General features: G+C 46.3%; 1 protein-coding gene across 3 annotated transcripts in view; it reads left to right on the forward strand.

Annotated features, from left to right (window-relative positions):
- Nucleotides 1-15,150, forward strand: part of LOC143934023 (cell adhesion molecule CEACAM1-like) — a 122,749-nt gene that overhangs the window by 74,761 nt on the left and 32,838 nt on the right. For 2 of the 3 annotated variants that reach the window (XM_077457263.1, XM_077457261.1), the window contains 3 exons: nt 889-1,128; nt 12,187-12,480; nt 14,967-15,092. In XM_077457263.1, the coding sequence (XP_077313389.1) occupies nt 889-1,128; nt 12,187-12,480; nt 14,967-15,092 (660 nt within the window). The remainder of the gene's footprint in view (nt 1-888; nt 1,129-12,186; nt 12,481-14,966; nt 15,093-15,150) is intronic. The other variant, XM_077457262.1, reaches the window with a different exon arrangement.

Consider the following 15,150-nt stretch of genomic DNA (forward strand, 5'->3'; position numbering starts at 1 on the left):
AAAGTGAAATAATCCCTAGTTATTACCAGAACTAGTGTCCCAATTAGACATATTCTCCTATATTACTGTTCTGGGGCAGACAACATTTTGAAATTTTCTTTCACTTTCTCTATAGGTCAGGGGTCTCAAACTGGAGACCCTCCAGCTGTTGCAGAACTACCAGTCCCATGAGCCATCGCAAGGCTGACAGTTACAAGCATGACTCCCACGGGCAGAGGCATGATGGGACTTGTAGCTCCACAACAGCTGGAGGGCCACCAGTTTGAGACCCCTGCTCTCAAACCAACAAACATCACAAACCGAGAGTGAAAATCTCCCTAATGGGAACACCAATATCAATACAAAATTGACGTTTTCTAACCTCTCTCCACTCTATCAAAAGAAGAAAAAAGTTTTTGCCATTAGTTTCTCTTTTAAAACCTCATTAGCATGATGGGCAACCCTTACACTTGTGGTCCTTGAGCCATGGGGGGTATCCAGGTTATTGTTGGGGACTGCACTCTGAAAAGGGAAAAATGAAAATGCAAAATGAGTAACAGGTAACATATGTCTATAACCATATAGGTTTGGTATAGCCAAGTAAAAAATAAATTCTGCAGTTAGTGTCCTGCTATTTTTTTCTTAGTTTTGGATAGTGAGGAAAGGCAAGAATTCCTGTTGGGTTTGGTTAGAGAGATTTCTCATCACTTTCTCTCCTGCCGAAAACATTTCACAAGACAGGAAATGAGGGAATTCTCCTACAGCTACATAGACATAGATAAAAAGTGTGGGATTATGTTTAGTAGCATAGGGTAAGGCAATTTTTATTACGGTGTCCCTTTTTGAGACTTGCCATCATTTCTTATCTGGAAAAAACTAGCTGACTTGACATCATTTCACGTTTCACAGGGAATCCAGAAGCATCCATGAGTTGTAATGCAGTAAACATCAGTGGGAATGTTGAGCTTGGCTGTTCCTGGCCAGGAGGACATCCAGCTGCAAATTTATCTCTGATCTTCAATGGAGTGTCAGATAACGGACAGAACAGTGTAACTAGGGTGATGTCCACAAGTCATCATTTCCAAGGATCAAATCTAACTTGCTTTGGAGATCAACTGGGAAGAACTTCTCAATGCTCATTGATATTTGGTGAGATTCAGAGTATGTAAAACATTTAACCATCGGCCTGGTTTGTTTCTCGTCATGGGTGTACTAGGCTGATCCTGAAATTTGAAGAAGCTGCTTTATTATTGCCTACATTTAAGTAAAAGATTCAAATGAATAACTACAAGGGATGATACCTACGTTAAAAGGGGTTCTAAAGCTTTTTTTTTTTTTCTAAATAGGTTCCTTTAAGCTAGTGCATTGTTGGTTCACTTACCCTTTCCTTCGATTTCCCTTCTAAATGTTTTTTTTCTTTGTCTGAATTTCTCACTTCTTGTTTCTCCTCAGTAAACTTCACACCCTCATCCGAGCTGGTGGTTAGTCAGCCAGAACAGCTTACTGAACAGCTTACTGAGGAGGAACAGGAAGTGAGAAATTCAGACAAAGGAAAAAAAACATTTAGAAGGGAAATGGAAGGAAAAGGTAAGTGAACCAACAATGCACTAGCTTAAAGGAACCTATTTAGAAAATAAAAAAACAAACCTTTACAACCTCTTTAATCAAGTGTCTCTTGTGCTGGTGCCACCTTTCATAGTTGAAATTCTATAACCTCTGCCTCCCTCCTACCATAGACTTCTAGTGTTGGAGGACCTGTGGCAGGTACAGTGCTAACTATGCTCGCTCCTTCCACCTCTCCTTCCCCCTTCAAAGAAGCTGTACTACAACTTCTATGAATAAAATGCTCTCCATGAATGCAGTAGGTGGACATTTCATTTATCCTCCCATCCAGGGCTGGGACAAGGGGTTGGCAGGAGGGGCGTGGGAGTGGCAATTTGGGGGGGGGGGGGCGGCATCAGAATTGCTAGGAGTGGTGGTTTAGGGGGATTTGTGTTGGGAGGGGGAATGGGGAAAGAGGATTTGTGCTAGGAGGGGGGTTTGGAAGGTTTGTGCTAGAAGAGGTGATATGGTTAAGTGGGAGGAGAATTGTGCTAGGAGGGGACATTTTTGATTGAAGGGGAATTTGTGCTGGGGGGATATGTACTTGGAGGGGAAATTTGAGGGGTAGTGGGTTTGTGCTAGGAGGGTGACTTTTTTTTTGGGAGGAGCATTTGTGTTGTGTCTTTGCCCCCCATCCCCCAAATGGACCCATTTAGTTTCCTTGCCTCGAGCTAGCCAGCCCCGAGACATTAAAGTCGGGTGGATCCGCACCCCAGGCCATAGCCTTCCTGGGGGTTGGTCAGGAGGACCAGGACCATGAAGTCAGCACATCATACTGGACCGGAACCCTAAACCATGTGATGTCCGCATCTTAAATACCCTCTCCTCGAAAGCACAGCGAGACTGCCACTCCCACTGACCTGGCTCAGAGAGAGAGCAACTTAAGCACCCGACCAGACCATAGTTCCATGCCTGCCACAAGAGACAGTCCCCTCTGTGGCCAGGCTGAACATCTCACAGTCCAGTCAGACTGATGCTGAAGTCCAATTTAGACAATTGTACCCAAACCAAACTGCAGTTTAGGCAAAGTTTAACTTTGAAAAAACGCATAGCGCGTGCTCTTCAGGAGCCACCGTTACAGGGAAAAGACTGATGAACTCTGTTCCAAGGACAATGCATAGATTACCTCTGACTCGGGTCCACTCATAATTGCAGCCTGCAGTAGTGGAAGCATTGGCAAATTTGAGCCCTGGGTTTCCCATATAGTGCTGGTATCTGGTGTAACAACAACCATGTCCCTGGAGGTATCCTGTCAATTTATGAGAGACTAGAGATTAGTGATGGACGAACTTCCGACGGGACGTTTCGCGAACGCGAAATGCGAACGGACCCAAACGTTCGCGAAACCGACCGTTCGCCGCGGGCCCCATTGACTTCAATGGGAGGCGAACTTTGCAAACCTTCATGTCGAATTTGCGGCCACGTGGTAATTATTAGGGGGTAAAACGTAGTCCCACCATCTGGACAATGACATAATACATGTATGAGGTGAATTTGGGATCGATAACTACAAGCATTTTTATTTTATTTGGGAAATTGTTCTAACAATTCAGGACTATGGAGCTAATGAAGGCAATGGAGGAGAGGGAAGGTCAGGGACCAGGGTAGGCAAAGAAGAGGGTGCAGGAGATGATCACCAGCAGCGTGACATACCGGAATGACACATGCACCGTGATAGAGGCATCTGACAGCAGCACCGTAATACAGAGCACTGACAGCAGCACCGTGACATACAGCGCTGACAGCAGCACCGTGACATACAGCGCTGACAGCAGCACCGTGACATACAGCGCTGACAGCAGCACCGTGACATACAGCGCTGACAGCAGCACCGTGACATACAGCGCTGACAGCAGCACCGTGACATACAGCGCTGACAGCAGCACCGTGACATACAGCGCTGACAGCAGCACCGTGACATACAGCGCTGACAGCAGCACCGTGACATACAGCGCTGACAGCAGCACCGTGACATACAGCGCTGACAGCAGCACCGTGACATACAGCACTGACAGCAGCACCGTAAGCAGCCCCAGGAGGAAGTCAGCACAGCACAGGGATGGTGTGATCCCCTCATAATAAGAACCCCCAGGAGGAAGTCAGCACAGCACAGGGATAGTGTGATCCCTTCATAATAAGAACCCCCAGGAGGAAGTCAGCACAGCACAGGGATATCATAAGCAGCCCCAGTAGAAATATGACACCGCTCAACCTCTTCAAAGAGGAGGGTAGGGGCATATAGTACGGTGTGCTTTTTTGGGTCAAGGAAGTGAGCCAAATGAATTAAGAAGGTCTGTGTGCTTGATTAAAAAAATAGTTTATAGACATATACATGGTCTACTGGTCACATGTGTTGAATTCCTCCGAGATCCATGCCTCATTCATTTTTAGAAATGTGAGGTAGTTAACACTGTGGTGAGCTAGGCGAGTACGCTTATCGGTCACAATCCCCCCTGCTGCGCTGAACGTCCTTTCGGACAGGACACTGGATGAGGGGCAAGCCAACAGTTCGATTGCAAATTGGGCAAGCTCTGGCCAGAGGTCAAGCCTGCCCACCCAGTAGTCTAGGGGTTCATCACTCCTCAGAGCGTCCACATCGGCCGTTAACCCAATGTAGTCGGACACCTGACGGTCTAGGCGTTCCCTGATGCTGGATCCGGATGACACCTGTCGATGGGTCGGCTGAAAGAATGACCTCATATCCGAAGTCACCAACACATCTTCAAACCGGCCTCTTCTTGCAGGCGCTGTTGGATTGGTACCCGCAAATCCTTCTCTGGGAGTGGGAATTGCTCCTCTGCCAGCGCACGCAAAAGCAGAATGCAGCATTTCTCGAAGCAAGGCCTGGAAGTGCTGCATTCTGACAGCCCTCTGCGACGGCGGTAACATTTCCGCCATTTTGTGTTTGTACCGGGGGTCTAAGTACGTTGCCACCCAGTACTGGTCCTTGACCCTCATGCTTTTTATACGGGGGTCCCTATTAAAACACTGGAGCATGAAGGCCCCCATTTGCACTAAAGTGGAAGCGGTGTGGTGGCCTGGCTCCTGCTCATCATCCAGGATAATGTCGTCCTCTTCATTCTCCTCTCCCCATCCTCGCACAACAGGGATCCCAGAAAGGTTTAAAGCATGCTCTTCTTGCTCCTGCTCATCCGCCCCGGCACCATCCTCCTCTGACTCCTCATCAGACTCCTGTTGTTGACTTGTCTCAGATAGAGTAGCCCCCCCTGGGAATTCATCCAGCATTGCGACTTCCTCATCTTCCCGCTCCTGCTCCTCCACAGCCTGATCAATGACACGACGCAATGCACGCTCCAGAAAGAAGGCATAAGGTACCATGTCACTGATGGCGCCATGGCTGCGACTGACCAGTTTGGTGATCTCCTCAAATGGCCGCAGAAGTCTGCATGTGTCGCGCATGAGCAGCCACTGGCGCGGTGAAAAAAAACCCAGCTCCCCAGAACCGTTTCTTTCGCAGAGTTCATACAGGTAGACGTTAACTGCACGTTTCTGCTGGAGCAGCCTATCAAGCATATAGAAGGTTGAGTTCCATCGCGTCGGGCAATCGCAAATAAGACGTCTGACCGGCAGATGGTGTCGCCGCTGAATGTCAGCAAGGCGAGCCATGGCCGTGTAAGATCTTCTGAAATGGGCCGAGATTTTCCTTGCCTGCCGCAAGATGTCCTGGACCCCAGGGTATTTGACAAGGAATCGCTGCACGACCAAGTTTAAGACGTGTGCCATGCACGGCACGTGCGTGATTTTGCCCTGTTTCAATGCGCTAAGCAGATTGGCACCGTTGTCACACACCACTTTACCAACTGTCAAATTGAGCGGTGTTAGCCACTCATCTGCCTGTGAACGCAAAGCTGAAAGGAGTGCCGGGCCAGTGTGGCTCTTTGCTTCCAGGCACAACAGACGCAGCACGGCATGGCAACGTCTCACCTGGCATGTGGAATAGGTTCTGGGGAGCTTGGGCGGTGCAGTGGAAGAGACGCTAGCAGCGGAAAAGGAGGAGGCAGCTGAGGAGGAGAGGGAGGAGGATGGAGTAGGAGGAGGAGAAGAAGAGTCAGGCCTGCATGCAATCCGTGGCGGTAAAACCAAATCTACACGGGTGCCACGGGTTACATGCTTGACGGCCGTCAGAAGGTTCACCCAGTGGGCAGTAAAACTGATATACCTTCCCTGCCCGTGTTTGCTAGACCACGTGTCTGTGGTCAGATGTATCTTGGCACCGACACTGTGTGCCAGAGATACATTCACTTGCCGCTGAACATGGCCATATAGCTCTGGGATGCCCTTCTCTGAGAAATACTTCCTTCCTGGGACCTTCCATTGTGGTGTTCCAATGGCCACAAATTTGCGAAAGGCCTCCGAGTCCACCAGTTTATATGGCAGTAGTTGGCGGGCTATGAGTTCTGACAAGCCAGCCGCCAACCGTTGGGCAAGAGGGTTATCCGGCATCATCATTTTTTTACGCTCAAACATTAGGCCCACGGAAGCCTGCCTTTTTGCAGAAAAATGTGAGCTTGGCGTGATGGAAGGTGGAGTGGAGGACAATTGTGAGGAGAGAGGAGAAGGAGAAGTAGAAGACGAGGCTGGACGGTGAGAGCCTGCAGTGTGGCTTTGTGTGTTCCGTTGCTCCCACTGGGCTCGGTGATGGCTGCTCATGTGCCTTCTTAAGGCGGTCGTCCCTAGGTGAGTATTGGGCTTACCGCGACTAACGCGTTGACTGCAAAGATTGCAGATGGCAACGCTATTGTCAGCAGCGGACACGTTAAAAAAAGCCCACACTGCGGAGCCATGTGCCGGTGTCCTGGGAGCGCCAGATGTGACCGTACATGGTCGATGACTCGCTCCTGATACATTTGCAGTCTGCTTTGTCCCTGCTGTGCAATGTAAGTCATTGCTGCTTCTCCTCCCTATCTGCTGGTCCATATCTCCCTCTGAACTCCCCTCCTCTTCCTCTCTTGTGGGCACCCACGTGACATCACTAGACACGTCATCATCAACGTCACCTTCCCCACCGCTATAAGTAGAGATCTCGGAGTAGGCAGCAACACCGGGGACCAACCTCCTCCTTGGGCTGATCTGGGTACTGGCGTCAGACTGCTGAGTAGCGCTTGTTGCTACCTCCTCTTCCTGATCCAATACCAAGAGTGGCTGCGCATCAGAAATGTCCTCTTGATATGGATCGGAAAATAATTCCAGTGACTCAAGCGGAAGGTATGTGGTGGTGGTGGTGGTGGTCGTGTTGTTGGTGGTAGTGTCTTTGGGGGTGCACATAGCAGAGAGTGAAGAAGAGGGTGCAGATCGAGAGGATGAGGAGGGTGCAGAAGAGTAAGGCTGAGCGAGCCACTCAACCAAGTCTGGTGCATCCTTTAAAGTAATTGAACGCACCTTCTGCAACTTCCCACTTTGGCTCAAGCCTGTTGCTCCTGCCCTACCCCTACCACCCCTGCGGAAGGGCCTGCCTCTTCCTCTGCATGTCATTTTTTAAATGACCCTGTGACAAAACTCTTAGTCCCTATACCGCTGAAGGACTGCTGCAGTATAGGTGAGCGGTCAGCAGTGGTGCACGTCAACCCTATCTATTGTGGACCTATAGCGGTCCTTACAGAACAGCAGACTGTACCGCACTCAAGCCTATGTACCGTAGCACCCTATACCAAGTTACCAGTCCTTATAAGAACTTTTGTGGACCAAGCAGGTTGTGTATTAGTGTTTAGCAGACTGTACGTCAGTCCCTATACCGCTGAAGGACTGCTGCAGTATAGGGCAGCGGTCAGCAGTGGTGCACGTCAACCCTATCTATTGTGGACCGATAGCGGTCCTTACAGAACAGCAGACTGTACCGCACTCAAGCCTATGTACCGTAGCACCCTATACCAAGTTACCAGTCCTTATAAGAACTTTTGTGGACCAAGCAGGTTGTGTATTAGTGTTTAGCAGACTGTACGTCAGTCCCTATACCGCTGAAGGACTGCTGCAGTATAGGGCAGCGGTCAGCAGTGGTGCACGTCAACCCTATCTATTGTGGACCGATAGCGGTCCTTACAGAACAGCAGACTGTACCGCACTCAAGCCTATGTACCGTAGCACCCTATACCAAGTTACCAGTCCTTATAAGAACTTTTGTGGACCAAGCAGGTTGTGTATTAGTGTTTAGCAGACTGTACGTCAGTCCCTATACCGCTGAAGGACTGCTGCAGTATAGGGCAGCGGTCAGCAGTGGTGCACGTCAACCCTATCTATTGTGGACCGATAGCGGTCCTTACAGAACAGCAGACTGTACCGCACTCAAGCCTATGTACCGTAGCACCCTATACCAAGTTACCAGTCCTTATAAGAACTTTTGTGGAACAAGCAGGTTGTGTGTTAGTGATTAGCAGACTGTACGTCAGTCCCTATACCGCTGAAGGACTGCTGCAGTATAGGTGAGCGGTCAGCAGTGGTGCACGTCAACCCTATCTATTGTGGACCGATAGCGGTCCTTACAGAACAGCAGACTGTACCGCACTCAAGCCTATGTACCGTAGCACCCTATACCAAGTTACCAGTCCTTATAAGAACTTTTGTGGACCAAGCAGGTTGTGTATTAGTGTTTAGCAGACTGTACGTCAGTCCCTATACCGCTGAAGGACTGCTGCAGTATAGGGCAGCGGTCAGCAGTGGTGCACGTCAACCCTATCTATTGTGGACCGATAGCGGTCCTTACAGAACAGCAGACTGTACCGCACTCAAGCCTATGTACCGTAGCACCCTATACCAAGTTACCAGTCCTTATAAGAACTTTTGTGGAACAAGCAGGTTGTGTATTAGTGTTTAGCAGACTGTACGTCAGTCCCTATACCGCTGAAGGACTGCTGCAGTATAGGTGAGCGGTCAGCAGTGGTGCACGTCAACCCTATCTATTGTGGACCGATAGCGGTCCTTACAGAACAGCAGACTGTACCGCACTCAAGCCTATGTACCGTAGCACCCTATACCAAGTTACCAGTCCTTATAAGAACTTTTGTGGAACAAGCAGGTTGTGTGTTAGTGATTAGCAGACTGTACGTCAGTCCCTATACCGCTGAAGGACTGCTGCAGTATAGGTGAGCGGTCAGCAGTGGTGCACGTCAACCCTATCTATTGTGGACCGATAGCGGTCCTTACAGAACAGCAGACTGTACCGCACTCAAGCCTATGTACCGTAGCACCCTATACCAAGTTACCAGTCCTTATAAGAACTTTTGTGGAACAAGCAGGTTGTGTATTAGTGTTTAGCAGACTGTACGTCAGTCCCTATACCGCTGAAGGACTGCTGCAGTATAGGTGAGCGGTCAGCAGTGGTGCACGTCAACCCTATCTATTGTGGACCGATAGCGGTCCTTACAGAACAGCAGACTGTACCGCACTCAAGCCTATGTACCGTAGCACCCTATACCAAGTTACCAGTCCTTATAAGAACTTTTGTGGACCAAGCAGGTTGTGTATTAGTTTTTAGCAGACTGTACGTCAGTCCCTATACCGCTGAAGGACTGCTGCAGTATAGGGCAGCGGTCAGCAGTGGTGCACGTCAACCCTATCTATTGTGGACCGATAGCGGTCCTTACAGAACAGCAGACTGTACCGCACTCAAGCCTATGTACCGTAGCACCCTATACCAAGTTACCAGTCCTTATAAGAACTTTTGTGGAACAAGCAGGTTGTGTGTTAGTGATTAGCAGACTGTACGTCAGTCCCTATACCGCTGAAGGACTGCTGCAGTATAGGGCAGCGGTCAGCAGTGGTGCACGTCAACCCTATCTATTGTGGACCGATAGCGGTCCTTACAGAACAGCAGACTGTACCGCACTCAAGCCTATGTACCGTAGCACCCTATACCAAGTTACCAGTCCTTATAAGAACTTTTGTGGAACAAGTGAGTTGTGAATGTTTAGCAGACTGCAGCAGAAGGGCAGCAGTCAAGTATAATATCCTTTCTATATTTGGAAGAAAGAATATTATACATGTACAAGCCTATTACTGTACCACTGATACCAGTCCTGAAAAGAACCTTTGTGGAACTAATAATAACAGCAAGTCTTTAAAATTACCCTCACTGCCTGACAACACTGCTTCCTTCCTGTCCCTATACAAATTGGCAAAAAAAGAGAACGATTAGTGGTTACTGGAACAGCTCTTTTGTGGACCTTGATAGTAACAGCTAATGATGATGATGATGATGATGATGATGAAAGACTAATCTGGCTGTCCCTGTAGCATACACCGTCCTTTCCCTTTCTCTAAACTAACAAAAGACACTCAGGCTGCTGCAAGAATCAGCAGCACAGCAAACCTATCAACACCTAACACCTATACCAGTCCTGAAAAGAACTTTTGTGTACCAAATAGCTAGTGGTTTATCTCTCCCTACTCCACACAGGAACCTGTCCCTATCTTAACAGAAGAAAGAATGTAAAATGGCCACCGGATCGGGTGTATTTATAGGTTAGGGGGAATGTACAAGTGTCCATGTGCTGTCATGTCTCAATTGGCTGTCCTGTATCACATGATAAACGTGTCACCAAAGGTTAAAGTTCTTGTATACATTAAACACGTAAGTCCGCCGCGGCGAACGACGGAAAAAGGCGTTCGAACGTGCGGACCGCGAATGTCGGAAATTCGCCGCGAAACGACCGCCGGGCGAACCGTTCGGCCATCACTACTAGAGATGTCCTATACAGTAGATATGATTTCAGTACAGGAAAGCAATTTACTATGTTTACATGTATTGCTAGTTATGATCTCCTATAGTTTTTTGCATAGTATTTGGATGTGTACATTAAAAAAAAAAACTGGACTATAGGTAAAACAATATTAGTGAAACAGAAAAAAAGCAGCCAGCACATAAAAATAGGATAATTATACATAAGCGCAGCGCTTAAAGAGGAGCTGCAGTCTGCTCATGTTTGCCATTCTGAAGCTTCCCTCCAACCACTTTGCATATTATTTTATATGTACAGTGATTCTGTACTTGCCAAATATGCTGCATAAATCTCCTTCCACTGAGTCTGTCTGCAACCATTTTAACTATGGGCAGCTCAAGCTGCTGCCTGTTCACTTCCTGGATTTACACAGACACACAGAGGCACACCTCCAGCTCTGCAGCCCCACAGCTCTCATTGGCCCTTTTATGACTCAACCGCCTCTCTTCCTGGCAAACTCTCACGAGAGTGAGAAAGAGAGCTGCGTATGATGTCATAAGCCTAGACTAATGACCAGACAAGAAACAGGAAGTGGGCTGTATAAGGTATTTACTGGCAGAAATTTTTTTTTAACTTTGTACAGTAAAACAAGGGCAGAACATTTAATAGATGGAAAGTTGAAAAAAAAATAACTGAAGGTCTACTTTAAGGTGACAGGCAGTCCACAGTTCACAATATATAATAAGCAATAGTGAAAAGTGAATAAGAAAAAAATGTATAATATGTACAATGTCGGTGGAGGACATGAGCTTATATTGAATATGAAAGTGGATCACATTGCACTTATTATGAAGCGGATCACAAAGACTGAGGCTTACCAAACTGAGGCTGACCCTCATAAGAGAAGTCAGACCGCGCATGTGGGAAAAAGGCCACTGCGCACAACATCCCAGTTTGCACCAAAATAAACTCTCTATCCCACGTAATAAACATAGTAGAAAACATGTACATGCAAAATAGACTCTCAATAGTGTAAGTCAAATTGGTTTCTTTAATAAAAAACACTCACATTGATATGGCTTGTAAAATGGCATCCAGAATCCTCGGGAAAGAGAGCATGCAGGCTGAAGTCACAGCTTCCTGAGGAAGCAAAAGTCACATTATTGATTATTATATCTTGTGAACTGTGGACTAGCTGTCACCTTTTGGTAGGACTTTGTTTTTAAGGTTATCTAATCATGTTACATTAAGTGCTGCACTTACAGCATGTATGAGTATATTTAGAAACTATGTACACTAGCTTTCGCTGGATCTGGAGGGCACTGAGCTGGCAAAATGTTTTACAGAGTGAAACATTAACCTTTAGCACATATCAACAGCTTATGGGTGAATGAAAAATTACTTTGGATTCCATAACTTGGCTATTTACTAAATCTACCAAGACCAATGTCCGTGTTATGGATCAGCTTCCCTTCTTAGGTTCCTCTACAACTAACAGGCCATTCATTTAATTTAAATGACTGTAACAATAAGCTTTCACGTTTGAGAAGGATGTTACAGATCTCCAGGTTATTATGTTTTGAAGATGACAGAAACTGCAGGCAGAAGCAAGTTCTCTTTGTTCAAAGTATCCTTGGTTTTGAACCCTCAATAATTCACATGAGAGCCAAGGCAAGCAAAATGACAACAAAATGTTTTGTATTGAGACATTATAGCAAACCAGTTACTTTGGTGAGGAGACCTCATCTGGAATTCAGCAAGCAAGCATCCATGAATAATTTAAGGGGTTGGTGCACCCAAAATCCATATTTAAAGTCATTATAAAAAGTTTTATATAACAAAGCCATTTTTATGTTTGTTATCACATACTGAAGTCAATTTAGGTAATAGTGCTTATTTCTTTTTTTTTTTTTTTTTTTTTTTTTTATGCCAGAACTTCCTCAGTCTCCAAGACACAATATTAGTAATATATTCTCAGTAATAGATGGGCAAGCTGCAGTGATGACACTGGACTTGGTCCCTGGTTTGCACAGTGTGTTCACTTGGTATCGTGTCAACCCAGAGCTCACTCCTATCCAGAATACAAGGAACTTTGCAGTAAATTCCAGCAGTCTTATGTCCAGTCTTCTGATTACTGCCGTTACTGAGGAAGATGCTGGGAAATATGAGTGCAAGGCTGAAAATATCGTTGGAAGTCAGAGCTTTCTCTTCACTCTCAATGTTACAGGCAAGTAGTCCAGGAAACATTTAAAGACATATATTATGATAGCATTCACAGTTCAACCCATTATTGTCAGGTGTAATAGTTCAACCTAAAGCAAGTATTTGGGTTTTTTGATAAAACGTACCTGTAGACATAAGAGGGAAGTTGGTCATGCTGCCACAATCTAACTGACCCCTGGGATTGCTACCTCAGTGAATTTCCATGTCTTAAGTATGTCCCATCCTCAAGAATGGTCCACCATAGATGTGATTGCCTTATCTGTCTTATGGACTGGCTAAATAGTAATGGTCTCTGCCACCCATCATATTGTAAAGCATCTCAAGACTAAGGGAGAAACCCCCTCTATTATTGGTGCAATTGAGAAAAAACAAGACCCATTGTTGGGTTCAGTGGGACAAAGTAACTCTAACCATTAGTGTCAACGGTAAGAAAAGTCCCATCACTAATATCAGTGTAAATAAAATAAGCCCAACGTTGGTGTCAGTGAGATAAATTAAATCCCATTATTAGTATTTGTGGGGAAAAAAAAAGCCCCATCTTAGTTAAACAAATCATCTCCAATGTTGGTGTCAATGGGATAAAATACACTTCGTATTGTTGGTGTGAATGGGATAAAATAGACTCCATCGTTGGTGACGGGGGGGGGGGGGGGGGGTGGAGGAATAAGCCCCATATCGCTAGTGTCAGTGGGATAAATTTAAAAAATCACCACAACCTAAGAATAAAGCATGGGCAGATGACTGAAAGGTTTGCCCCCTCCAGTCATAGATCCTTTGTCATTCATAAAAGCTGTAGTATGGCTTCTATAAATGGAGCAGCAAAATGGAAATGGTGGGCACTAGGGATGAGCCGAACACCCCCCTGTTCGGTTCGCACCAGAACCTGCGAACAGACCTAAACTTCGTGTGAACTTTAGAACCCTATTAAAGTCTATGGGACTCGAATGTTCACAATCTAAACTGCTCATTTTAAAGGGTAATATGCAAGTTACTGTCCTAAAAAGTGTTTGGGGACCTGGGTCCTGCCCCACGGGACATGGATCAATGCAAAAAAAAGTTTTTAAAACGGCAGTTTTTTCAGGAGCAGTGATTTTAATAATGATTAAAGTGAAACAATAAAAGTGTAATATTCCTTTAAATTTCGTAGCTGGGGGGTATCTATAGTATGCCTGTGAAGGGGCGCATGTTTCTGGTGCTTAGAACTGTCCCTGCACAAAGTGTCATTTGTGCAGGAAAAAAAGTCTTTTAAAATCACTTGCGGCTAAATTGTCGGCTCCCCGTAATACAGAGAACATTCAATGAGTGTTCTCTGTATTAGCCGACAATTCATTCATTCATTGATAAAAAAAAAAAAAAAAAAAAAAGCAAAAAAAAAAGCATAGGGGTTCCCCTAAATTCAATTAACAGGCCCTTCAGGTCTGACATGGATATTAAGGGGAACCCCGTGTCAAATTAAATTTTTTTTTTTTTTTACGTGGGGGTCCCCCTAAATATCCATACCAGACCCTTTATCCGAGCACGCAACCTGGCAGGCTGCAGGAAAAGAGGGGGGACGAGAGAGCGGCCCCCCTCCCTCCTGAACCGTACCAGGCCACATATCCTCAACATTGGGAGGATGCTTTGGGGGTCTGTGACCCCTCAAAGCACCTTGTCCCCATGTTGATGAGGACAAGGGCCTCATCCTCACATCCCTGGCCGGTGGTTGTGAGGGTCTGCGGGCGGGGGGCTTATCAGAATCTGGAAGCCCCCTTTAACAAGGGGACCCCCAGATCCCGCCCCCCGTTTGAAATGGTAAGGGGGTACAAAAGTACCCCTACCATTTCACAAAGAAAGTGTCAAAATGGTTAAATATGACAAACACACTTTTGAAAAATTCCTTTATTAAAAATAAAAAAAATAAAAAAAAGATTCCAGCGGTGCTAATCCACTCTTGTTATCCAGCGACAGATCTCCGGGGTCCAGCGATGGATGATCATATCCAGCGACGGGGGATCTCTCAGTCCAGCGCTGTCCATACATCCTTCTTCTGTCTCCATTGCGGAGACACTGCGGAGATCCCAGCGCTGACGTTTCTTATATTAGGAGGGCGTGGCCACCCGTCACCTGACCCTGCCCCTCTGACACTGGAGAGGGAAGCCAGGGGTTCCCCAGTGACGTGTGGGTGACCCCGTCCCCTCTAATGTAACGGAAACTCGAAGCTCATCCCTAGTGGGCACAGTCAGGCTCTCTTGATGAGAAAGCCCCTTAGCTCTATTAACCCCCATCACTCTGGAAGATAGTGGGGGTGGCATCAGAGGAAGATGTTTTCTTAGGACTATCCTGTCTTACCTAATCATATGATCCCATGCTGCTGTTCTCACTCTTTGCTAAGGCCGGATCCTGTGGAAACGACTGTATGAAAAATCTGAGGACTATCAGTGGACCACATCTCTGTCAACAAAAACAGTCATAACTTTTATTCACCATTAAATTAAATTTTTTATTTTACAGATCCAACTCCATGCCCTATTTCCCATGGGCTTGGTGGTGGCGAGGTAGCTGGAATTGTCATTGCAGTTGTTGCCGGGATCACCATCATTGAAGTCATTGTGTTTTTTATCTTAAAAACAACAAAAAGTATGTTATCTGTATTTTTTTATTCTTTATTTTAATTTTCCAAAAAAGTAAGGCAACA

Source organism: Lithobates pipiens, unplaced genomic scaffold (genome assembly GCF_037356315.1).
Source record: "Lithobates pipiens isolate NorthernLeopardFrog02 unplaced genomic scaffold, aLitPip1_a1.2 Scaffold_27, whole genome shotgun sequence".
Lineage (NCBI taxonomy): Eukaryota > Metazoa > Chordata > Amphibia > Anura > Ranidae > Lithobates > Lithobates pipiens.